We start from the raw sequence: 27,466 nt of genomic DNA, 5'->3' as shown, positions 1-27,466 counted from the left end.
TAATAAATCTCCCCATAGTATCTCCTAGAACCCATCAATGAAAAACAGACCGAATCCGGATGTCATGCGTCATTTTTTTATACTGACCCATTGACTTGAATGGACCCGTCCTGTACGAAGATGGAACATGCAGTGATTTTTCATGAAGGGACAGCTGGTCAGTGAAAACCAATGCTCATGTGCACATCTATTGAAATGAGCGGGTCAGGGTTCAGTCAAGATGCTGTCCATTCGCAAAATGAGGCGCATCCGGATGGAAAACGGGCTCGTGTGAAATTTGCCTTAGGCCTCAATGCTCACGACCAAAATCTGATCCACATTCTTCGCAGTTTGGATGCAATTCATTTATATAACGGCCACGAATAGGCATTTCTACTGTCGGGCCGCAGTAAATGCAGCGTGCACGTGTCGGGTTTCCAGGTGCGTGAGGCCTAAGGACGAAGAGCTGGATCTGAACGTCTCCATTTCAGCCACAAATATTCAGCAAATACTCATCATATAATTGATAATTACCCTTTGATGAAATTACCTTGTAAATGAGCTGCAAAGTGCAGGCAGCAGGCAGCGAGGCAGTGGGCCCTCATGCCGCTAATCAGCAGCCCTCCATTTACTAATAAAACGCGATGTTCTGCAGTGTCACAGCCACACACGCAATGTGCCCACAAGTCACTGAGCTCTCAGTATGACCTTATCACACGGAAGTGCCAGACAATAATGTGGATCAAAAGACCCCCCTTCAGGAAATAAAAGTAGGTAGTGCCACCATAGTGGGGGGTCAACAGCACAATGTAGTGCCCCAGCAGAACACAGTGCAGCACAATATACCGCCCCAGCAGAACACAGTGCAGCACAATGTAGTGCCCCAGCAAAACACAGTGCAGCACAATGTAGTGCCCCAGCAGAACACAGTGCAGCACAATGTAGTGCCCCAGCAGAACACAGTGCAGCACAATGTAGTGCCCCAGCAGAACACAGTGCAGCACAATATACCGCCCCAGCAGAACACAGTGCAGCACAATGTAGTGCCCCAGCAGAACACAGTGCAGCACAATGTAGTGCCCCAGCAGAACACAGTGCAGCACAATGTAGTGCCCCAGCAGAACACAGTGCAGCACAATGTAGTGCCCCAGCAGAACACAGTGCAGCACAATGTAGTGCCCAAGCAAAACACAGTGCAGCACAATGTAGTGCCCAAGCAAAACACAGTGCAGCACAATATACCGACCCAGCAGAACACAGTGCAGCACAATGTAGTGCCCCAGCAAAACACAGTGCAGCACAATATACCGCCCCAGCAAAACACAGTGCAGCACAATATACCGCCCCAGCAGAACACAGTGCAGCACAATATACCGCCCCAGCAGAACACAGTGCAGCACAATGTACCGCCCCAGCAAAACACAGTGCAGCACAATGTAGTGCCCCAGCAGAACACAGTGCAGCACAATGTAGTGCCCCAGCAAAACACAGTGCAGCACAATGTAGTGCCCCAGCAGAACACAGTGCAGCACAATGTAGTGCCCCAGCAAAACACAGTGCAGCACAATGTAGTGCCCCAGCAGAACACAGTGCTGCACAATGTAGTGCCCCAGCAGAACAGAGTGCAGCACAATTTACCGCCCCAGCAGAACAGAGTGCTGCACAATGTAGTGCCCCAGCAGAACACAGTGCTGCACAATGTAGTGCCCCAGCAAAACACAGTGCAGCACAATGTAGTGCCCCAGCAGAACACAGTGCAGCACAATGTAGTGCCCCAGCAGAACACAGTGCTGCACAATGTAGTGCCCCAGCAAAACACAGTGCAGCACAATGTAGTGCCCCAGCAGAACACAGTGCAGCACAATGTAGTGCCCCAGCAGAACACAGTGCAGCACAATGTAGTGCCCCAGCAGAACACAGTGCAGCACAATGTAGTGCCCCAGCAAAACACAGTGCAGCACAATGTAGTGCCCCAGCAGAACACAGTGCAGCACAATGTAGTGCCCCAGCAGAACACAGTGCTGCACAATGTAGTGCCCCAGCAGAACACAGTGCTGCACAATGTAGTGCCCCAGCAGAACACAGTGCTGCACAATGTAGTGCCCCAGCAGAACACAGTGCAGCACAATGTAGTGCCCCAGCAGAACACAGTGCAGCACAATATACCGCCCCAGCAGAACACAGTGCTGCACAATGTAGTGCCCCAGCAGAACACAGTGCAGCACAATGTAGTGCCCCAGCAGAACACAGTGCAGCACAATGTAGTGCCCCAGCAAAACACAGTGCAGCACAATGTAGTGCCCCAGCAGAACACAGTGCAGCACAATGTAGTGCCCCAGCAGAACACAGTGCAGCACAATGTAGTGCCCCAGCAAAACACAGTGCAGCACAATATACCGCCCCAGCAGAACACAGTGCAGCACAATGTACCGCCCCAGCAAAACACAGTGCAGCACAATGTAGTGCCCCAGCAGAACACAGTGCAGCACAATGTAGTGCCCCAGCAGAACACAGTGCAGCACAATATACCGCCCCAGCAGAACACAGTGCTGCACAATGTAGTGCCCCAGCAGAACACAGTGCAGCACAATATACCGCCCCAGCAGAACACAGTGCTGCACAATGTAGTGCCCCAGCAGAACACAGTGCTGCACAATGTAGTGCCCCAGCAAAACACAGTGCTGCACAATGTAGTGCCCCAGCAAAACACAGTGCAGCACAATGTAGTGCCCCAGCAGAACACAGTGCAGCACAATGTAGTGCCCCAGCAGAACACAGTGCTGCACAATGTAGTGCCCCAGCAAAACACAGTGCAGCACAATGTAGTGCCCCAGCAGAACACAGTGCAGCACAATGTAGTGCCCCAGCAGAACACAGTGCAGCACAATGTAGTGCCCCAGCAGAACACAGTGCAGCACAATGTAGTGCCCCAGCAGAACACAGTGCAGCACAATGTAGTGCCCCAGCAGAACACAGTGCAGCATAATGTAGTGCCCCAGCAGAACACAGTGCAGCACAATGTAGTGCCCCAGCAGAACACAGTGCAGCACAATGTAGTGCCCCAGCAGAACACAGTGCTGCACAATGTAGTGCCCCAGCAGAACACAGTGCAGCACAATGTACCGCCCCAGCAAAACACAGTGCAGCACAATGTAGTGCCCCAGCAGAACACAGTGCAGCACAATGTAGTGCCCCAGCAGAACACAGTGCAGCACAATATACCGCCCCAGCAGAACACAGTGCTGCACAATGTAGTGCCCCAGCAGAACACAGTGCAGCACAATATACCGCCCCAGCAGAACACAGTGCTGCACAATGTAGTGCCCCAGCAGAACACAGTGCTGCACAATGTAGTGCCCCAGCAGAACACAGTGCTGCACAATGTAGTGCCCCAGCAAAACACCGTGCAGCACAATGTAGTGCCCCAGCAGAACACAGTGCAGCACAATGTAGTGCCCCAGCAGAACACAGTGCTGCACAATGTAGTGCCCCAGCAAAACACAGTGCAGCACAATGTAGTGCCCCAGCAAAACACAGTGCAGCACAATATACCGCCCCAGCAAAACACAGTGCAGCACAATATACCGCCCCAGCAGAACACAGTGCAGCACAATATACCGCCCCAGCAGAACACAGTGCAGCACAATGTACCGCCCCAGCAAAACACAGTGCAGCACAATGTAGTGCCCCAGCAGAACACAGTGCAGCACAATGTAGTGCCCCAGCAGAACACAGTGCAGCACAATATACCGCCCCAGCAGAACACAGTGCTGCACAATGTAGTGCCCCAGCAGAACACAGTGCAGCACAATATACCGCCCCAGCAGAACACAGTGCTGCACAATGTAGTGCCCCAGCAGAACACAGTGCTGCACAATGTAGTGCCCCAGCAAAACACAGTGCTGCACAATGTAGTGCCCCAGCAAAACACAGTGCTGCACAATGTAGTGCCCCAGCAAAACACAGTGCTGCACAATGTAGTGCCCCAGCAAAACACAGTGCAGCACAATGTAGTGCCCCAGCAGAACACAGTGCAGCACAATGTAGTGCCCCAGCAGAACACAGTGCTGCACAATGTAGTGCCCCAGCAAAACACAGTGCAGCACAATGTAGTGCCCCAGCAGAACACAGTGCAGCACAATGTAGTGCCCCAGCAGAACACAGTGCAGCACAATGTAGTGCCCCAGCAGAACACAGTGCAGCACAATGTAGTGCCCCAGCAGAACACAGTGCAGCACAATGTAGTGCCCCAGCAGAACACAGTGCAGCACAATGTAGTGCCCCAGCAGAACACAGTGCAGCACAATGTAGTGCCCCAGCAGAACACAGTGCAGCACAATGTAGTGCCCCAGCAGAACACAGTGCAGCACAATGTAGTGCCCCAGCAGAACACAGTGCTGCACAATGTAGTGCCCCAGCAGAACACAGTGCAGCACAATGTACCGCCCCAGCAAAACACAGTGCAGCACAATGTAGTGCCCCAGCAGAACACAGTGCAGCACAATGTAGTGCCCCAGCAGAACACAGTGCAGCACAATATACCGCCCCAGCAGAACACAGTGCTGCACAATGTAGTGCCCCAGCAGAACACAGTGCAGCACAATATACCGCCCCAGCAGAACACAGTGCTGCACAATGTAGTGCCCCAGCAGAACACAGTGCTGCACAATGTAGTGCCCCAGCAAAACACAGTGCTGCACAATGTAGTGCCCCAGCAAAACACAGTGCAGCACAATGTAGTGCCCCAGCAGAACACAGTGCAGCACAATGTAGTGCCCCAGCAGAACACAGTGCTGCACAATGTAGTGCCCCAGCAAAACACAGTGCAGCACAATGTAGTGCCCCAGCAGAACACAGTGCAGCACAATGTAGTGCCCCAGCAGAACACAGTGCAGCACAATGTAGTGCCCCAGCAGAACACAGTGCAGCACAATGTAGTGCCCCAGCAGAACACAGTGCAGCACAATGTAGTGCCCCAGCAGAACACAGTGCAGCACAATGTAGTGCCCCAGCAGAACACAGTGCTGCACAATGTAGTGCCCCAGCAGAACACAGTGCAGCACAATGTAGTGCCCCAGCAGAACACAGTGCAGCACAATGTAGTGCCCCAGCAGAACACAGTGCAGCACAATGTAGTGCCCCAGCAGAACACAGTGCAGCACAATGTAGTGCCCCAGCAGAACAGTGCAGCACAATATACCGCCCCAGCAGAACACAGTGCAGCACAATGTAGTGCCCCAGCAGAACACAGTGCAGCACAATGTAGTGCCCCAGCAGAACACAGTGCAGCACAATATACCGCCCAGCAGAACACAGTGCAGCACAATGTAGTGCCCCAGCAGAACACAGTGCAGCACAATATACCGCCCCAGCAGAACACAGTGCAGCACAATGTAGTGCCTCAGCAGAACACAGTGCTGCACAATGTAGTGCCCCAGCAGAACACAGTGCAGCACAATGTAGTGCCCCAGCAGGAACACAGTGCAGCACAATATACTGCCCCAGTAGAACTAAATACCACAGCACAGCACTAGCTATTGCCCCAGAACCTGTCCTTCTGTGGCGGCCATCAATAGCTGCACGTTCAGTCCTCCTCCAGAAGATATGGAGCCATCAGCAACCACGTCCTGCTGCAATATTCAACTGTATCACCATCCTGAGGACAGCCATACCATTGAATTCAGGAGGACATTTCCAGCTGCTGGCCAGGTACATGAGTACCAGATGCTCCCAGTGTTAATTACTGCTGTAAGGAAGGCTTGGGCTGGGAATCGACCCACTGGGAAACTTCACTGTAGGGTCTAAGGCCAGTCCGCCTCTGCTGAGAGATTCTTGCTCCATTTAACCTTCAGCCTAGGACTTACCACAAGATTAGCATATTCCTCTCCTGAAACACTCTGTGCTGTTGGGGCGCCTTAATGTTCATTTGGGACCTCCTACTGGTCTTCATTCTTATCCTCCTATTATGACACCAGCTCCCTGTCACACGCAGTCCTCTCGTCACTAACATGATGACAAAAGCACAGGTCACAGCCCCCCAAAATAGCAGCACACTCCGCTCCTGAAATGCTCTGTGCTGCTGCTTCCACTAGGCAACTCAGTTCAAGGGGTGATGGAGAATTTGTTTTTGTAATCTCAGAGAACCCCTATAAATCATGTTTTTTATTTTACTTTGGAATGAATTTGCATTTTCTTTCTGAATTGTCAGATCACCGTTCAGCATTTCCCCGACTTTCTGCAGCGACTTCCCTACAGATAATACAAGTTAAAGGCAATTCACCAGGAGGCTCAGCTGGAAAAATAAAAATAAAAATAATGAAATTTTGTCCTGAACGGTCTCCTGTTCGTGTGGCGGCACAGCAACGTCTCACATCTGCATGGATCTCAGAGTTGTTTGCCTGTTTTCTCGTCTACAGAACAGAAGGGAAGTGGGGGAATGCAAGATTGCAGCTCTGCAGGTAACCTCTCACATAGATGTGAAGCCATGGAAAAGAAAATGGGATTTTATAACTAAAAAAAAAAACTCAGCGAGAACTTCTTAGCCAGAGCCAGAACCTTACTACATGTGATGCATGAAGAGAAAAAGGGATGGAAAAGTACGCTGTTAGCCCTGCAGGACTACAATTACCATCTGTGCAGGGGAATACAGTGCAGCATGCAAGAGCAACCTGTCAAAGGGTGAAGTTGATTATAGTAAAATTAAAAATATAAAAATTAAAAAGCTACCATGAGAGGCTACCTAACACCTGTAGTCACATCTAGAGCTGCATTAACAATTTTGCTGGTTGGCCATTACTTCTCAGGCTCTAAGAGCTCATAACATAACACTTCTCCATCCCCTACTCGTTCAGTGTCTGTACATAACATACCCACTATTCTGCTGGTGCAGTCACTGTATACATTACATTACTTATCCTGTACTGATCCTGAGTTACATCCTGTATTATACTCCAGAGCTGCACTCACTATTCTGCTGGTGCAGTCACTGTGTACATACATTACTTATCCTGTACTGATCCTGAGTTACATCCTGTATTATACCCCAGAGCTGCACTCACTATTCTGCTGGTGCAGTCACTGTGTACATACATTACTTATCCTGTACTGATCCCGAGTTTTACAGCAAGACACTGAGGCTCCTATTGCTTATTCCTTCTTTACTGTCCACCAATAGCAGCAAAGAGAAAAAATTAACATACAGGAAACCATAGCAACCAATGTCCCTCCCCTATGGCCCCTATAATAGGCCGCTCCTCCTATGGCTCTTCCTCTTTCTTTGCTGCTGCCAAGCTAAGTACACCTTTTATTCTCTGCTGTTTTTAGCTTTGTGTTTGGTGTCTCTTTTGCTTTGCGCTGCGTACACTGGGTGACTAACCCTGTTTGCTGTACAGCGCTCCCCTTGCTTTTGCTTCCCTACCGCTTGCGGTGCAGATGGGGGGGGTTTGTATTGCTGCGCGCTTATCCCTGCGCTTTGGGGATATTCGGTCGGCGCCCTCAGGGCTCCCCCCCTTGTTGCGGTTTCCTGCTGGGCTTGCCTTGGCTCTGGCCTTTGTTTCGCTGGCCTTTTCTCCCGCCCCTCTCTACAGATTTTACCTGCGCTTGCGTCCGCGCTGCCTGGAGGTTTAGGGGCGGGTCCTCCCTCTTCGATTTTTGACGGCGCCATTTCCCGGCGCTTCTCCGATCGGGGTGGCCGCGAGATCTCGCGTGATCTCGGCGGCCATCTTGGAAACCCTCTGTGATCGCCGGCCGCGAGATCTCGGCGGCCATCTTAGTGAGGACGGACGCATTTCGCGGGCTTCTGGGGGCGGTCCTTCAGCTTCCTGCTTCCGGTCACTCGTTTGGCTCCCTGCACGGTCGGCGGCTCCTGCTCTCCTGCCCTTGCGTCTCAGGTGACCTTCGGCCTTTGTCCCTGGCTTATTCTTTTAGTCCCAGCGCTGACCCCATTTAGGCATCTGTCTAGTCATGTCTGCTCCCACTCCACCTCCTGCTGCCAGTCGCCCCCCCTCCTCCCCTGAGGGACTTAACCCCAATGATTCAGATGCGCATGCGCTGGCTCTGCAGCGCTCAGTGTCTGACGCAATTATGGCGGCCATGGGCTCCATGTAGTCAGTCTTGTCACAGACTATTGCCCAGGCCCTGTCCGCACATCCCGCTAGCGCTCCCTTGCAAGACCCCATTGCCGCACCGCAGCCTACCTCTATTGATCCCCCTGTATTACAGGGGACTTTGACTGGTGCGCATCTTGCCACCCCAGAGACCGTGCTTAGTTCACGGAAAAGGGCCTCTTCCCGCCAGACAGAACGGGCGCGGACATGGAAATGCGCTAGAGCGCAATCACCGGACCTGTCTGACTCGGATAGAGCTTCAGACGAGGAGGCGTTAGCGGATTTTGATTACGGCACGGAGGAGGATCTCACCCCCCAGTTCAGGGCCCCTCGACCTCCGCTGCGGCGGCCTCCTCTACCAAGGAGGTGGCGTCGACTTCCGCTGCTACCCGTTCTGAGGTCGTGTTGGATGATTCGGGCGAACCCATGTTCGACCCCCAGTCGTTACATCACCCTCGTTCGGCGGAATGGCTCCCCTCCCCTCATGTGGGGGCGTATCTGGAGCACTGGGTGCGTCACTCGCTTAGCCGCGAGTCACGCAACAAGCTTAGGGCCGAATGTCCCCGGCCAGTGGTCCCCAATAAAGTTTGTGACACCCCGTTGGTGGACCCCAAGATGTCGCAATTCTTGGCCAAAACGGGTTGGAACCCTAAAAAGGGCCTGGATTCAGCGCTCCGCAGCTGCCAGCACAAGATTTTGGACGTGTTTGGTCCAGGAGGACATCAATGGCGTTCTCGCTCCTTCCGGGGCAACCCGAACCACCGCAGACCCTTGGGTAAGTGCCCCCCGGATTGGGGATTCTATGGTACCTTGTGTAGGGGGCAGACTCCTGCTTTTTTCCCACGCTTGGAGCCTCATTACCGCGGATCCGTGGGTGCTCGCCACGGTCAGGGGATTTCACATAGAGCTCACGGGGTCCCCTTATCTGATTCCTTCCCCTCCGCTCATTCCCCTATCGCGCACGGATCGTGCGTTGGTGGACGCGGAATTACAGTCTCTCAGACAAAAGCTAGCGATAGAGCCGGCGCTCCCGGCATTGGCGGGTGTGATCAGCAATATCTTTCTCGTGCAAAAGAAAGATGGGCAGATGAGACCGGTAATCAGCCTTCGCTCTTTGAATGCGGTAGTACGTTACCATCATTTCAAGATGGAAGGGATCCATCTCCTTCGGGACTTGTTAGTCCCTGGGGACTGGATGGTGAAGCTGGACCTGAAGGATGCCTACCTGACGGTGCCGGTAGCTGCTCGTTCCAGGGACCTGCTTCGTTTCAGGTGGGAAGGAGAGGTCTGGAGGTTCACCTGTCTGCCATTCGGGCTGTCTTCAGCTCCCTGGTGTTTCACCAAGTTGCTGCGTCCGGTCGTGTCGTGGTTGAGGACTCGGGGTGTGCGCCTCATCATCTACCTGGACGACATCCTTCTGATGCACGAGTCCAGAGCAGGATTGCTGGTACATCTACGCTGGACGTCGGACCTTATTGTCGGGTCTCGGTTTCCTCCTCAATTGGGAGAAGTCCTGCCTTGTTCTGGCCCAGAGGATGGAATTCTTGGGATTCACGGTGAATTCACTCTCGGAGTCCCTCAGTCTGCCGGCGGCAAAGTTGCAGGCGATCCGCAAGGAGTTGAGACATGCGCTCCTCGCTCCCCATCTCTCGTTACGTCACCTGGCCCGCATTATCGGCCTGTTAGCCTCGTCAATTCAGGCGGTGTTCCCAGCCCCACTGCATTACCGGGCGCTCCAGCGACTGAAGATCGCCCATCTTCGGACCGGTGCCTCCTTTGCGGACGCGGTGGTTCTGGATTCGGAAGCCCGGGAGGAGTTGAGTTGGTGGATTGCCAACCTAGAAGCGTGGAACGGGAGAGCGATCTTTGGTTCCCTACCGGAGTTGACAATCGAATCGGACGCGAGCCTCCAGGGCTGGGGTGCCCATTGCAACGGGGTCTCCACTGGGGGTCCCTGGTCGGCGGAGGAGTCCCTCCTACACATCAATGCATTGGAACTCTTGGCGGGGTCTTTCGCGGTGAAGAGTTTCTCCAACGGGATCGCCAACGCGTGTATCAGGCTGCGGATGGACAACGTGTCGGCGGTCCGGTATGTCAACCGTTTGGGGGGTACTCGCTCGGCCACCTTGGCTCGTTTGGCCAAAGATTTTTGGTCATTTTGCCTGTCCAGGGACATCATGGTGCAGGCCGAGTATTTGCCGGGGTTGAGCAACGTTCAGGCGGATTGGAACTCTCGCTACCTATCGGATGGCAGCGATTGGCAGTTGGATCCGCAGGTGTTCGCGGCGATTTCAGATTTATGGGGTCCGATGTCCGTCGATCTCTTCGCCTCTCGGCTCAACAGACAGCTCACCCGGTTCTTCAGTTGGCGTCCGGACCCGGAGGCGATGGCGGTGGATGCATTCCTCCAGGACTGGTCGGTGTCCCGCCTGTACGCGTTTCCTCCATTCTCGATGATCCCGAGGACACTCCTGCAGGTTCTCCGCCATCGGGCGGATCTGGTTCTGGTGGTCCCGTTCTGGGGGTCCCAGGTCTGGTTCCCTTCATTGTTGAAGATTCTGGTGGAGATCCCTGTTCTTCTCCCGAGCCGGTTGGATCTCCTACGCAACCCTCAGGGTCTACACCATCCCCTTCTCCTCGACGGATCCCTGCGGCTGCTGGCGTGCCGGATCTCCGGACACCTGGATCTTTCGAGGGGATTTCGGCGGCGACTCGACGACTATTGCACCAGAAAATCTTACCGGGCAGCCTGGAGAACTTGGGCTAACTGGTGCGTGGAACGGGACTTGGATCCCGTTTTGGCACCTGTAGCTGACCTGCTGCTATTCCTCACCTCTCTCTTTGAGGTGGGGAAGGCGTATCGGACCATTAACCTTTTCAGGTCCGCTATTTCTTCTACCCACGAGGGCTTCGCAGGTGTCGCTGCCGGTCAACATCCTTCGGTGTCTCGCCTTCTTAGGGGGGCTCGGTTGTCTCGTCCCCCTCGGCCTCGTTTTTCCACTACTTGGGATGTTTCCCTGGTTTTGGCTTTCTTGGCCTCTTGGCCCGAGAATTCGGATCTATCACTTAGGCAGTTGTCCGCTAAATTGTTGGCTTTGTTTTGCCTCATTTTTTGTAAGAGAGTCTCGGACGTGCGGGCCCTTGATTACGACGCGCGTTCGTTTACCCCGGAGGGGGTTACCTTTAACATCTCGCGTCGCACCAAGACTAGCATCCGGTTCGTGTCCTACCCTAGTTTTCCCTCTTCTCCGATCTTATGCCCCGTGGCATGCCTTCGGGAATACGAGTCCAGGACTCTGGCACACAGGTCTCCGACCAGGCCGCAGCTGTTCGTTTCTATTCGGCATCCGTTTTGGCCGGTGTCTAGCCCCACGTTGGCTTAAATGGATTATCTCCTTGGCGGGTGTTGACACTTCTGTCTTCACGGCCCATTCTGCGCGTGGGGCCTCTGCCACCGCCCTTGCGGTTTCGGGGGCCAGATTGGAGGATGTTATGCGTCTGGCCGACTGGTCTAATGTTACCACGTTCAGGGAGTTCTATTTCCGTCCTCCAGCTAATTTGTTTGCTTCAATTATTGACAGGCTTTGAACTTGCAATATGAGCCTCCGTGTCTTGCTGTAAAACCAAATGATTTTCCCATTTCATGATGTAAAGTCATAGTTTTATTAAAGACACGGAGGCGAGTATTGCCCCCCCCCCCCTGGATTCCCTCCCTTGGGTCTGTTGGGTGGGTTGTTTTATTTCAGGGCTCGCTTATGTTTGTTCTTTTGCTATGTTTTTTTGTCCTGTTATTTATTTAATGCCTTTGTATTTATTGTCATGTTGGTTATTTCATTGCCATTGTTGTGTTTGTTTAATGCACTTTATTGCCGTTGGTCATTCGAATCCTTTTGGTTCTGTTTGAGCAGATGGTTTTCAGACGCTCTTGTTCTGACATGCCGGTTTCACCTAGGCCCATGGTCTGTTCTCTCTTTCAGGATGAAGCTTCTTCCAGGATTGGTTGCCGTGTTCCGGTTTAATGTTCTTCGGTGGTTGGCCAGGTTGGCGACTGCTGGTTCCTGCTTCGTTGAGACTGGATTTCTTTGTTCCGGTCAAGTTTCAGAGTTTCGTTGGATGGTTCGAGATGTTGGCACCAGGTCCCCAAAGAAAGAGGAAGAGCCATAGGAGGAGCGGCCTATTATAGGGGCCATAGGGGAGGGACATTGGTTGCTATGGTTTCCTGTATGTTAATTTTTTCTCTTTGCTGCTATTGGTGGACAGTAAAGAAGGAGTAAGCAATACTCGCCTCCGTGTCTTTAATAAAACTATGACTTTACGTAATGAAATAGGAAAATCATTACTTATCCTGTACTGATCCCGAGTTACATCCTGTATTATACTCCAGAGCTGCACTCACTATTCTGCTGGTGGAGTCACTGTGTACATACATTACTTATCCTGTACTGATCCCGAGTTACATCCTGTATTATACTCCAGAGCTGCGCTCACTATTCTGCTGGTGCAGTCACTGTGTACATACATTACTTATCCTGTACTGATCCCGAGTTACATCCTGTATTATACTCCAGAGCTGCACTCACTATTCTGCTGGTGCAGTCACTGTGTACATACATTACTTATCCTGTACTTATCCTGAGTAAGGGCTCTTTCACACTTGCGTTCTTTTCTTCCGGCATAGAGTTCCGTCGTCGGGGCTCTATGCCGGAAGAATCCTGATCAGTTTTTTCCCCATGCATTCTAAATGGAGTGAAATCTGTTTAGGATGCATCAGGATGTCTTCAGTTCCGGAACGTTTTTTGGCCGGAGAAAATACCGCAGCATGCTGCGCTTTTTTCTCCGGCCAAAAATCCTGAAGACTTGCTGCAAGGCCGGATCCGGAATTAATGCCCATTTAAAAGGCATTGATCCTGATCCGGCCTTAAGCTAAACGTCGTTTCGGCGCATTGCCGGATCCGACGTTTAGCTTTTTCTGAATAGTTACCATGGCTGCCGGGACGCTAAAGTCCTGGCAGCCATGGTAAAGTGTAGTGGGGAGCAGTATACTTTTTATTTTTTTATTTTTTTTTATTAATTGTCTTTATTAATTGATAAAACATTACAATACAAAAAAGGATACAATTCCCCCCCATCCCCAATTCCCTAAACCCTCCCCTCTCCCCCTACCTGTGGTGCGTACAAAAAAAAAAGGAAAAAAACGTTATCACAACTAATCAAGTCCTCCAACCACCCCATATCTTAGTCCACTTCTCCTCAGCTTCCCTCTGTTTGTACATGATTTTCTCATAATTTTTTACCTTATCAATTAGATTTATCCATGTATTTATATCTGGAGTATATCGAGCAAACCAGGACCGACTGACCAACATCAGTATCCTACTCAGGAGGAACTTTTGATACTTATGATTATTTATTTTGGAAAGATCATTAAGCACGAATACTTGTGGTTCAAAAGGGATTCGTATTTTTAGTTTATACATAATACAATTATTTATAGTATTCCAGTAATTTATGAGTTCTGGTCAAGTCCAGATCATATGGAGATAATCCGCTCCTGAAGTGTCGCATTTAGGGCAATTAGACGTGTCTCTTAGTCCACATTTATTCATCCATAAAGGAGTGATATATAATCTGTGGCAGATATAAAATTGTACTAAAACATGGTTGAAGTTCTGGGATAGTGAACCTAAATTCCCAAAAATATTCTCCCACCCTTCTGATTGTAAATTCGGACAATCCAGCTCCCACGCTCTTTGTCCTGGTGACTGTGTATCACTAAACCGTGCCTTAAGTAGTAGCTTATATATATTTGAAATCTTTATTCTAGACAGTGTACCCCCTACCCAATCGTTCAAAAAGGATGAATTATCTATATCCAACACCAGTTTATCGTCCAGACTGGATAGTACTGAGCGCAATTGAAAATATCTAAACCATGAAAGGTTTTCTATATTATGTGTCATCTCTATAAATGGTTCAATATCTCTATCCTTAACTACCTGTGAAATATACAGAATTTTATTCTTTTGCCAAAATGTGTCGGCTGCAATATCATCTAGCCTTTGTAAATACACATTATGCCAAAGAGGCGTGAATGTAAGTGAACCCTTGACCTTCAACCATGTCCTAGTTGTAGCCCACACTTTCAGGAGTAGTTTTATAGTCTCTCTGTAGCCTCGCTCATAGCTCTTCAGTAGCCCGGATTCCAACAGGGTAAATATATTATTGTGAGCGTGACTACCTACCAACTTCCCCAGCAGTGCGCCGTTCTCTGAGTCATAGCACATCAATAGCTGGGCTGCGATAAAATACCCTTTAAAGTATGGAAGATTTAAACCCCCGCACTCCAGTGATTTATACAAATATTCCAATTTTATTCGAACTCGCTTTCTTCCCCATATTAAATCATTAATTATTCTTTCCATGAGTTTAAAATACTTATCTTGTATCCAAATAGGTGTATTCCTAAGCACATAAAGAAATTGTGGTAATATCACCATTTTAACCAGTGAAACTCGGTCAGCTCTGGATAGGGGAAGTCTCAGCCAGATCCCTATTTTAGCTCTAATCCTTACCATTATGGGGATCAAATTAAGTTGTACAAAATTTTCAACCCGGGGTGATATAATCAAACCCAGGTATTGAAAAGTGTCAACAATATCCAACTGTGTCACAGGAACCTCTTTCTGTGGCAGGGGGTCTATTGGCATCAAACTGGTCTTAGACCAGTTTATAAGAAGACCGGACACCTCACCAAATGCTTTAACCATTTGAATAATCCTAGGAAGAGTAATTTCCGTATGGTCTATAAAAAAAAAGAACATCATCCGCATATAAGGAGATACGGTCTTGTGATCCTAGCGTACCAAATCCTTTAACCTGATCGTCCTGCCTGATGGCCATCGCAAGGGGTTCGATATAAATATCAAATAACAAGGGGGATAATGGGCAGCTCTGCCGCGTGCCTCTATTTAAATCAATACTACTACTCAGGATTCCATTGAGGCTCAATTTTGCCCTTGGAGATCTATACAATAACTTAAGAATACCTATAAACTTTTCCCCAAAGCCCATCCTTGCCAGAACCTTCCAGAGGAAGCGCCACTCCACCCTGTCAAAGGCCTTAGAGGCATCCAATGACAGGATGGAGCGAGCGGTCCCCCCAGGGGCCTGAATGTTAGAAAAGAGCCGATGCAGATTATGATGTGTGCCCTTGTTTTGAATAAAGCCATTCTGATCCGGATGGACAATAGAGGAAATGACCCTAGAAAGCCTTGTAGCCAGAACCCTCGCAAGCAGCTTTACATCTGCATTAAGCAGTGAGATTGGTCTATAAGATTCTAGATCTAAAGTATCCTTGCCTTTTTTTGGAATTAATGTTATTACGGCTTCCATCATTGAATCTGGCAACTTCCCATCCTCCATTGATTCAGAAAAGACTTCCAGCAGTCTAGGGAGAATACAGTCCCCATATTTACTATAAAATTCATATGGGAGTCCATCTGAACCAGGAGTGGAGTTGACTGAGCATAATTCAATAGCTCCCTCAAGTTCCTGAATTGAGACCTCTAGTTCAAGTGCTTTCTTTTGCGCCTCAGTAATAGTTGGGAAAACGATCCCATCAAGATAAGAATCCATCTTATCATCGGTGATCTTAGATTCAGCTTTATACAAATCCAGGAAGTAGTCCACAAAGGCCTTCTCTACCGGACCCTGTCCAGTGACCATCCTACCAATCAATCAGTCGAACCTTATCTATATATTTTTTAGATTGTTGGCTTGAGATTACTCTGGACAAAAATTTACCAGGTCGCCCTGACTCCGTAAAGTATTTTTGCCCTTTAAAAAAAAGGCTCTGTTGGGCCTTATCCAATAAGAAGTTAGAATATACTTGTGTGGCTCTTTGCATACTTTCCCTATTCTCCTCCGTCTTATTCAAATAAAAGGATTCTGTCGCCAGTGATGCACGTTCTTCTAGATTTTTCAGTTTTTTCCCGTACTCCTTTCTGAGGTTCGCAATATTGCTAACCATCAATCCCCTCATATATGCCTTAAAAGTATCCCATACCACTTGAATTTTTGCTGAACCATAGTTATTATCCCAAAATCGGCCAATTTCATTTTGGATTATTTCATGTGTCTTTATAACTGATAACCAGTAAGGATTTAGTCTAAAAGGGGGTCTTTGTGTGTGTCTTTCCTGAATTAAGCAGAGTTCGAGTAGTAACGGAGAGTGATCAGATATTGACCTTGTTTCGTATTTCATTCGCTTTACCAGTTTCACATGTTTACTACTTATCAGTGCAAGATCTATTCTAGACATCGATTTGCCTGCTTTACTAAAACATGAAAAAGCCCTTTTCCCCTGTCCTAAATATTCCCAGACATCTTCAAAACCAGCCTCCAGGCAAAACCGTGCCAGGGGAGACCCCTGAACCGGACTATCACTCCTGACAATCGTAGAGACCCTATCACGTAGAGGATCAATGACACAGTTGAAATCACCAATAATCAATGTTGGACACTCTGGCCATTTATCCATGAATAATACCAAAGAATTAAGAACCGAAAAGGAAAATGGCGGTGGAATATAGACAAAGGCCAAAATACATATCTTCCCCCTTAACCTACAATATAGAAAGATAAATCTCCCCTGATGGTCGACAGAGGATGCCTCACAGACGAAATCAATAAGTCTATGTATCAAGACAGTAACACCTCTCGAGTAACTGGAGAAAGTAGAATGATACGTGTGCGCAGCCCATCCCCTGTCGACCACCCTAGAGGTCTCTTCAGTGAGATGGGTCTCTAACAAGCATACTATTGCTGGTAAGTGGACCTGAGTCAAATCAAAAACCGCTTGCCTTTTTCCTCTGTCCCCCAAACCGCGTATATTCCAGGCAATAATTCTAGTCAACATTATCAACAGCGGTTAGGTTGGAAAAAAGGAAAAAATAAATAAATAAAATAATAATAATAATAATAATAATAATAATAATAATAATAATAATTTGGCGCACCACAGCCCAACCCCAACCCCAACCCCACCCCCAGGCCCACCCCCCCGTACAGGTAATCCACCACATATTGTAGTAGATTTCTCTCCTATGACCATCCCTCCCACACTCCCCCCACTCGGCCATCCCTATTAGAAAGAAATTTGGGGGTATAAGCCCCTTATAACAATTATTGTTCCCACCAAATCCTAAAACAATTAAATCATATATTATTTCGTTCAAGCCAGTCCACGGCTTCTTCCGAGGTGTCAAAAAATAGAATTTTGTCATTGAAGATAATCCGCAATTTTGCTGGGAACATAAGAGAATATTTAATATCCCTTTCTCTTAGCCTCTTTTTAATCGTCATAAATGTGCGTCTCTTTTCTTGTATATCTTTTGAGAAATCTGGAAAAAAGGCCAATCTGTTACCATTATATACAACCGGTGAACATTCCCTCGCCTTTCTCAAAAGGATATCTTTATCCCCTATGGCCAATAGCTTAACAAGAAGTGTCCGAGGTTGTCTCCCTGGGACCCGATGAGCTCTTTCTATCATAAAAAATGGGGAAAACGAGTCTTTGCCAAAATTCTCAAAAATTAACTTCTGTATGAATTGGGTTGAATTCTTCTCTTCCGCACCCTCTGGGATCCCTATTATTCTCACGTTATATCTTTGTGACCTATCCTCAAGGTCCGCCACCTTTTTCTTCAGAAGGTTACACTCTAATTTAAGTGTGGAGACTTCAGTGTTAATTTTTTTGGATTCATTCTGTATCAGGGCAACGGAACTCTCAAGGTTGTTAACTCTGTCTCGCATTTTTGACAAATCATCTTTTATTAGTCCCACATCAACTTGGATAAACCCAAGTTGGGTTGTAACAGCCTGTATTAAATCCCCATTTTGTTTGACCGCTAGCAATATTTCTTCCAACGGAGAGGAGTTGTCATTGGGGATAACTTCCCCCATTATACACGTCATCCATGCGCATGGGGCGCTCTGACGTCACTCTGGAGCGCCCCGGGAGCCGCGCGGACTGTAAGTATACCGCTCCCCCGCTCCCCGCTCCTACTATGGCAACCAGGACTTTAATAGTGTCCTGGATGCCATAGTAACACTGAACGCATTTTGAAGACGGATCCGTCTTCAAATGCTTTCAGTACACTTGCGTTTTTTCCGGATCCGGCGTGTAATTCCGGCAAGTGGAGTACACGCCGGATCCGGACAACGCAAGTGTGAAAGAGGACTTACATCCTGTATTATACTCCAGAGCTGCACTCACTATTCTGCTGGTGCAGTCACTGTGTACATACATTACTTATCCTGTACTGATCCTGAGTTACATCCTGTATTATACTCCAGAGCTGCACTCACTATTCTGCTGGTGCAGTCACTGTGTACATACATTACTTATCCTGTACTGATCCTGAGTTACATCCTGTATTATACTCCAGAGCTGCACTCACTATTCTGCTGGTGCAGTCACTGTGTACATACATTACTTATCCTGTACTGATCCTGAGTTACATCCTGTATTATACTCCAGAGCTGCACTCACTATTCTGCTGGTGCAGTCACTGTATACATACATTACTTATCCTGTACTGATCCTGAGTTACATCCTGTATTATACTCCAGAGCTGCACTCACTATTCTGCTAGTGCAGTCACTGTGTACATACATTACTTATCCTGTACTGATCCTGAGTTACATCCTGTATTATACTCCAGAGCTGCACTCACTATTCTGCTGGTGCAGTCACTGTGCACATACATTACTTATCCTGTACTGATCCTGAGTTACATCCTGTATTATACTCCAGAGCTGCACTCACTATTCTGCTAGTGCAGTCACTGTGTACATACATTACTTATCCTGTACTGATCCTGAGTTACATCCTGTATTATACTCCAGAGCTGCACTCACTATTCTGCTAGTGCAGTCACTGTGTACATACATTTTCTCCGTACATTTCTACAGTATTTGATTCAGGAGCTGAAGGACACACTTACAGTTCAATTTTACACTGAACAAAAATATAAATGCAACACTTTTGGTTTTGATCCCATTTTGCATGAGCTGAACTCAAAGATCTGAAACATTTTCTTTCTACATACACAAAAGACCCATTACTCTCACATATTGTTCACAAATCTGTCTAAATCTGTGTCAGTGAGCAGCACTTCTCCTTTGCCGAGATAATCCATCCCACCTCACAGGTGTGGCACATCAAGGTGCTGATTAGACAGCGTAAATATTGCACAGGTGTGCCTTAGACTGCCCACAATAAAAGGCCACTCTGAAATGTGCAGTTTGATCACACAGCACAATGCCACAGAGATTGCAACGTTTGAGGGAGCGTGCAATTGGCATGCTGACTGCAGGAATGTCTACCAGAGCTGTTGCCTGTGCAATAAATGTTAATTTCTCTACCATAAGACGTCTCCAAAGGGTTTCAGACAATTTGGCAGTACATCCAACCGGCCTCACAACCACAGACCACATGTAACCCCACAAGCCCAGGACCTCCACATCCAGCATGTTATCCTCCATGATCGTCTGAGACCAGACACCCGGACAGCTGCAGCAACAATCGGTTTGCATAACCAAAGAATTTCTGCACAAACTGTCAGAAACCGTCTCAGGGAAGCTCCTCTGCTCGCCGTCCTCATCGGGGTCTGGATCTGACTGCAGTTAGTCGTCGTAACCGACTTGAGTGGGCAAATGCTCACAATCTATGGCGTCTGGCACGTTGGAGAGGCGTTCTGTTCACGGAGGAGTCCTGGTTTTCACTGTTCAGGGCAGATGGCAGACGGCGTGTGTGGCGTCATGTGGGTGAGCGGTTTTCTGACGTCAACGTTGTGGATCGAGTGGCCCATGGTGGCGGTGGGGTTATGGTATGGGCAGGCGTATGTTATGGACAACGAACACAGGTGCATTTTATTGATGGCATTTTGAATGCACAGAGATCCCGTGACGAGATCCTGAGGCCCAATATTGTGCCGTTCATCCACGACCATCGCCTCATGTTGCAGCACGATAATGCACGGCCCCATATTGCAAGGCTCTGTACACAATTCCTGGAGGCTGAAAACATCCCAGTTCTTACATGGCCAGCATACTCATCGGACATGTCACCCATTGAGCATGTTTGGGATGCTCTGGATTGGCGTATACAACAGCGTGTTCCAGTTCCTCCCAATATTCGGTAACTTCGCACAGCGGTTGAAGAGGAGTGGACCAACATCCCACAAGCCACAATCAGCAACCTGATCAACTCTATGCCACGGAGATGTGTTGCACTGCGTGAGACAAATGGCGTTCACACCAGATACTGACTGGTTTTCTGACCCCTCCCCCAGTAAGGCAAAACTGTGCACATTTCAGAGTGGTCTTTTATTGTGGGCAGTCTAAGGCAATCCTGTGCAATATTCATGCTGTCTAATCAGCACCTTGATGTGCCACACCTGTGAGGTGGGACGGATTATCTCAGCAAAGGAGAAGTGCTGCTCACTGACAGATCTAGACAGATTTGTGAACAGTATTTGAGAGTAATGGGTCTTTTGTGTCTGTAGAAAAGGTTTCAGATCTTTGAGTTCAGCTCATGCAAAATGGGAGCAAAACCGAAAGTGTTGCATTTATATTTTTTGTTCTTTTAACAAGTTTTATTGTTTTCACATCCGTAGCCCTCCCACGGTTTACAGAGCCCCCTGTTTTGCTAACCTTTAGATTATACAGAGGGTTTTTTGGATTACGGTGTGGTGTATTATAAATTGCTGGTGGATTATACATGTCTGACCTTTATATAATCACCAGTCTGAAGCGGCACAGTCCGTATATCACACGCTTGCCTTGCCGATACATTTTCCGCGTGCGTACAGAAATAATTGATAGCTGTTCTTTGGCACTGGACGGGTGATTAATGTGATGCCGGTGAAATTATTACCAATTACTGCACATTCATTATGAGTGACACCTTCCTGAGGGCCCTCACTAGTTATTTCTTAACCGTCGCCTCGAGGATCTTCCCTTTGGTTTTGTCAGAGTTTGTGTACCATTAATCACGGCGAGCAGCGCTGCGGCACCGTCACAAGGCCTCGTGAAAATATGACCTTCCACTTACTGACGATCTTAAGAAAATACAGCAAGGACTCATGGGAAAGTACTGTTCACGGCCAGCATCTGCCTGTAGACATTATTAGAAGAAATCGGTTAAATAATGGTTAGCTTTACATAAATAATTCTAATTTTTGCTGAGGTTTTCTACTCCAGTCACATCCAGAGCCGCATTCAAAATTTTGCTCGTTACAAATGGCAACAGCACCAGAATTTAGCTGCACTTTGTTGTCACGTATGGGGCCTAAAAATTTGCTTTTAAAAGGGGTTGTCACATAAAAAATATTCTACAGTTTTCAAACCAGTTCCTGGATCCGATTTATTTTGTAATTGCATTTGATTAAAAAGTTAGCATAGTCACTGAGCTATTCAATACAATGTATCTGTATAGCGCCACCTGCTGTTTGTTCTTTTTCTTATTTCTTTGTCCGGCTCAGTTTCATTCTTCAACTGCCTCCTGAGTTGCGATAGGAAGAGAGCTCCTGCAGAATGGACACGCCCCCCTGAGCTCCTACAGAATGGACACGCCCCCCTGAGCTCCTACAGAATGGACACGGCCCCCTGAGCTCCTACAGAATGGACACGCCCCCCTGAGCTCCTACAGAATGGACACGCCCCCCTGAGCTCCTACAGAATGGACACGGCCCCCTGAGCTCCTACAGAATGGACACGCCCCCCTGAGCTCCTACAGAATGGACACGCCCCCCTGAGCTCCTACAGAATGGACACGCCCCCCTGAGCTCCTGCAGAATGGACACGCCCCCCTGAGCTCCTACAGAATGGACACGCCCCCGTGAGCTCCTACAGAATGGACACGGCCCCGTGAGCTCCTACAGAATGGACACGCCCCCCTGAGCTCCTACAGAATGGACACGCCCCCTGAGCTGTCAGCTTGAAATAAATCCAGCAGAGAAATGAATGAGGAGATCTCTGGATCCATGAGAGGTACAGGGCTGGTCTGGCTTTGTTAGAGCTTGTCATGTACTATATGATGTCCGATTTAGATTTTTTACATTAGTCATGGGATCACCCCTTTAATGAGTTACTGTTATCTTATCTCCCTTGAAGGGCAACAGGCTGATTTGGATATGACTGGAGCATAAGACATGAGGAAATCAAGATTAGTATAGAAAAATATTAAATGCTCTGTATCAGCTTGTGGCCAGCTGTATATCATGTCTACCGCCAAAATTAATTGAATACTTTAGGTAGGACAGACTGATGGGACACCAAAAGGGCTCTCTGCAGAACTAATGGAGGCAAATAGCTAATTGACCTGGCTCCCACCCACTTGTACACCAGGGGTGCATCTAGCCTTTCTACTGCCTGAGGCGAAAACTGAAATGGCGCCCCACCCTTCCCAATGCAAATGTTGCCCCTACCTGGTGATGCCTGGGACGATCGCCTCACCTGGCCTTATTGGTGGTGCCCCCCTGTTGTACCTTTATTCTCCTAAAAGATTCTGTGCTGATTTATTTCATATAGATGATAACATTTTGTCTGCCTGTAGGCACCACTAGGGGGAGTATGCTGAAGAGATTTAAAAAGGTGCTGTATAAACCTGTATGAAGTGAGCTCCCTCTAGTGGTGGACAGAATTTTAGCATGTCTCCTTATATCTAGGTAGAGGATTTGGAGCTGTTCAACAGAAGATTGGAGCTCTGACCGATACAAGCGTTTATTTATTTGAAGAGAAATCAGACACCTCAATAGACTGCCCAAAGTTACGTTTATAAATTTGCCTTTTTACTAAAATTTAAAAGTTAATAGCTTCACCTAAATGTCTAATTTCTTTAAAAAAAATAAAGTCCACCATAAAAAATGTCTATTTCAATTTGCAGAAGAACCCCTCCCACATACCTAACAGGCTGTAGGCTCCTGCTATTAGAAAGCCAAAAGCCCAGCAATGGATACAGAGACTATGAATGGAATAATTATGCCATAGATGATCCACAAAACTCCACAGAATACAGAGAAAAAAAAAGAATCAAAAAGTTACAGGATGACCATTATTAGAATCTTAAAGGGAAGCTCAGAGAAACAAAGAAATGCTTCAGATAAGAAAATGTGAAATATTTGAACAGTAAAGACAAAATTACCCCAAAAGCTCCACACAGTCCTATAACCATAAGAGCCAGTCACACATACAGATGTATATCAAACAAGACCAGTATGTGTCACAGAGGAAGATACACGTCTATAGGGGGCAGTATTATAGTAGTTATATTCCTGTACATAGGAGCAGTATTATAGTAGTTATATTCTTGTACATAGGAGGCAGTATTATAGTAGTTATATTCCTGTACATAGGAGGCAGTATTATAGTAGTTATATTCTTGTACATAGGAGGCAGTATTATAGTAATTATATTCTTGTACATATGAGCAGTATTATAGTAGTTATATTCTTGTACATAGGAGGCAGTATTATAGTAGTTATATTCTTGTACATAGGAGGCAGTATTATAGTAGTTATATTCTTGTACATAGGAGGCAGTATTATAGTAGTTATATTCTTGTACATAGGAGCAGTATTATAGTAGTTATATTCTTGTACATAGGAGGCAGTATTATAGTAATTATATTCTTGTACATATGAGCAGTATTATAGTAGTTATATTCTTGTACATAGGAGGCAGTATTATAGTAGTTATATTCTTGTACATGGAGGCAGTATTATAGTAGTTATATTCTTGTACGTAGGAGGCAGTATTATAGTAATTATATTCTTGTACATATGAGCAGTATTATAGTAGTTATATTCTTGTACATAGGAGGCAGTATTATAGTAATTATATTCTTGTACATATGAGCAGTATTATAGTAGTTATATTCTTGTACATAGGAGGCAGTATTATAGTAGTTATATTCTTGTACATGGAGGCAGTATTATAGTAGTTATATTCTTGTACATAGGAGCAGTATTATAGTAGTTATATTCTTGTACATACAGACGTGGACAAAATTGTTGGTACCCTTTGGTCAATGAAAGAAAAAGTCACAATGGTCACAGAAATAACTTTAATCTGACAAAAGTAATAATAAATTAAAATTCTATAAATGTTAACCAATGAAAGTCAGACATTGTTTTTCAACCATGCTTCAACAGAATTATGTAAAAAAATAAACTCATGAAACAGGCATGGACAAAAATGATGGTACCCCTAACTTAATATTTTGTTGCGCAACCTTTTGAGGCAATCACTGCAATCAAACGCTTCCTGTAACTGTCAATGAGACATCTGCACCTCTCAGCAGGTATTTTGGCCCACTCCTCATGAGCAAACTGCTCCAGTTGTGTCCGGTTTGAAGGGTGCCTTTTCCAGACTGCATGTTTCAGCTCCTTCCAAAGATGCTCAATAGGATTGAGGTCAGGGCTCATAGAAGGCCACTTTAGAATAGTCCAATTTTTTCCTCTTAGCCATTCTTGGGTGTTTTTAGCGGTGTGTTTTGGGTCATTGTCCTGTTGCAAGACCCATGACCTGCGACTGAGACCAAGCTTTCTGACACTGGCTAGTACATTTCTCTCTAGAATTCCTTGATAGTCTTGAGATTTCATTGTACCCTGCACAGATTCAAGACACCCTGTGCCAGACGCAGCAAAGCAGCCCCAGAACATAACAGAGCCTCCTCCATGTTTCACAGTAGGGACAGTGTTCTTTTCTTGATATGCTTCATTTTTTCGTCTGTGAACATACAGCTGATGTGCCTTGGCAAAAACTTCGATTTTTGTCTCATCTGTCCACAGGACATTCTCCCAGAAGCTTTGTGGCTTGTCAACATGTAGTTTGGCATATTCCAGTCTTGCTTTTTTATGATTCGTTTTCAACAATGGTGTCCTCCTTGGTCGTCTCCCATGTAGTCCACTTTGGCTCAAACAACGACGGATGGTGCGATCTGACACTGATGTTCCTTGAGCATGAAGTTCACCTTGAATCTCTTTAGAAGTCTTTCTAGGCTCTTTTGTTACCATTCGGATTATCCGTCTCTTAGATTTGTCATCAATTTTCCTCCTGCGGCCACGTCCAGGGAGGTTGGCTACAGTCCCATGGATCTTAAACTTATGAATAATATGTGCAACTGTACTCACAGGAACATCTAGTTGCTTGGAGATGGTCTTATAGCCTTTACCTTTAACATGCTTGTCTATAATTTTCTTTCTGATCTCTTGAGACAGCTCTTTCCTTTGCTTCCTCTGGTCCATGTCGAGTGTGGTACACACCATATCACCAAACAACACAGTGATTACCTGGAGCCATATATATAGGCCCAATGGCTGATTACAAGGTTGTAGACACCTGTGATGCTAATTAGTGGACACACCTTGAATTAACATGTCCCTTTGGTCACATTATGTTCTGTGTTTTCTAGGGGTACCATCATTTTTGTCCATGCCTGTTTCATGAGTTTATTTTTTTACATAATTCTGTTGAAGCATGGTTGAAAAACAATGTCTGACTTTCATTGGTTAACATTTATAGAATTTTAATTTATTATTACTTTTGTCAGATTAAAGTTATTTCTGTGACCATTGTGACTTTTTCTTTCATTGACCAAAGGGTACCAACAATTTTGTCCACGTCTGTAGGAGCAGTATTATAGTAGTTATATTCTTGTACATAGGAGGCAGTATTATAGTAGTTATATTCTTGTACATAGGAGCAGTATTATAGTAGTTATATTCTTGTACATAGGAGCAGTATTATAGTAGTTATATTCTTGTACATAGGAGGCAGTATTATAGTAGTTATATTCTTGTACATAGAAGCAGTATTATAGTAGTTATATTCTTGTACATAGGAGGCGTATTATAGTAGTTATAGTCTTGTACATAGGAGCAGTATTATACTAGTTATATTCTTGTACATAGGAGGCAGTATTATAGTAGTTATATTCTTGTACAGAGGAGGCAGTATTATAGTTATATACTTGTGCATAGGGGCAGTATTATAGTTATTCTATTCTAGTACATGGGGTAGTATTCTAGAAGTTATACTCTACAGCTTGCATAAACTAACACTGCTCAACAGAGACTTATGAGCACATAAGAAATCTCTGATGAAGGTAAGGAAAATGTTTGATTTTAGATTCATAATAAAACCCTAACCCAAAAATTTGGTTTATAAAATATGCAGTTTAGAATTTTTACTGATTTGTTGAGCTGGATTTCAGCTAGTACAGAGGATGCCGTCTCAGAAGCAGAAACACTTACCATGAAATAAGAAGGCTTTGCTGCCATTGTGAGCTCCATAAACCTGTGTAATCCCTCTTGTGTTATTCTCAAGTTCCAGCTCTGAAATTATGTCAATTTGTAAATCGTTCTCCGTCCCAAATCCAAACACTGCAACAGAAAAAAAGATTGAGTCAACTCTTCAGATAGGTCCTGCTTATTCAGGGGTGGGGCATTGGCTGCTTTCACACTTGTGTTGTTAATTCTGGTATTGAGATCTGACAGAAGATCTCAATATCGGAATGAAATGGATCTGTTTTGAGATTACACATTAGCGTGTGGTTGTGTGAAATCAAAACTGAAAAAAAAAAAAAAAGTCACTAAATACAGTCCTGATCAAAAGTTTAAGACTACTTGAAAAATGGCAAAAAATCCTATTTAGCATGGCTGGATCTTCACAAGCTTCCAAGTAGAGCTTCCACATGCAACAAGAAGAAATGGGAGTGAGACAAAACATTTTTTGAGCATTCAATTTAATGAAAACAACGAATAAACTAAAACAGGCTGTTTTTCAGCTGATCAAAAGTTTAGGACCACACCTCCAAAAAAATAAAAAAATAAAATAAACCCCCCAAAACAGAAATCCAACTTTCAAGCATGAACTCAGTAATGAGTAGCTCCGCCGTTATTGTTTCGGCATGCTTGATGCAAGCGTTTCCATGAGGTGAGTGGGAACATTTCTCCAAGTGGTGAAGACGGCCGCACGAAGGCCATCTACTGTCTGGAACTGTTGTCCATTTTTGTAAACTTCCCTTGCCATCCATCCCCAAAGGTTCTCAATTGGATTTAGATCAGGGGAACACGCAGGATGGGCCAAAAGAGTGATGTTATTCTCCTGGAAGAAGTCCCTTCAACAACCCGACCACGTTCAAAAAGGGAGAGTTTTCTTGCCTTTGCCATCACAACGTGTGACTACCTGACAGAAGAGGACAATGAATCCACATCTTTGCACAGATTTGGCCTTTTAAAGGCATGTGGTCCTAAAATTTGTATCAGCTGAAAAACAGCCTGTTTCAGTTTAATCGTTATTTTCAATTAATTGAA

The 27,466-nt window shown here is 46.5% G+C and overlaps 1 protein-coding gene across 3 annotated transcripts in view; it reads right to left on the bottom strand.

Annotated features, from left to right (window-relative positions):
• NELL1 (neural EGFL like 1) overlaps positions 1-27,466 on the bottom strand; it is an 843,611-nt gene that overhangs the window by 761,715 nt on the left and 54,430 nt on the right. For all 3 annotated transcript variants that reach the window (XM_044270977.1, XM_044270974.1, XM_044270976.1), the window contains exon 2: positions 26,405-26,533. In XM_044270977.1, the coding sequence (XP_044126912.1) occupies positions 26,405-26,533 (129 nt within the window). The remainder of the gene's footprint in view (positions 1-26,404; positions 26,534-27,466) is intronic.

This window comes from Bufo gargarizans, chromosome 10 (assembly GCF_014858855.1).
Source record: "Bufo gargarizans isolate SCDJY-AF-19 chromosome 10, ASM1485885v1, whole genome shotgun sequence".
In the NCBI taxonomy this organism is placed as follows: Eukaryota; Metazoa; Chordata; class Amphibia; order Anura; family Bufonidae; genus Bufo; species Bufo gargarizans.
This window is presented reverse-complemented; position numbering and strand designations above follow the sequence as displayed.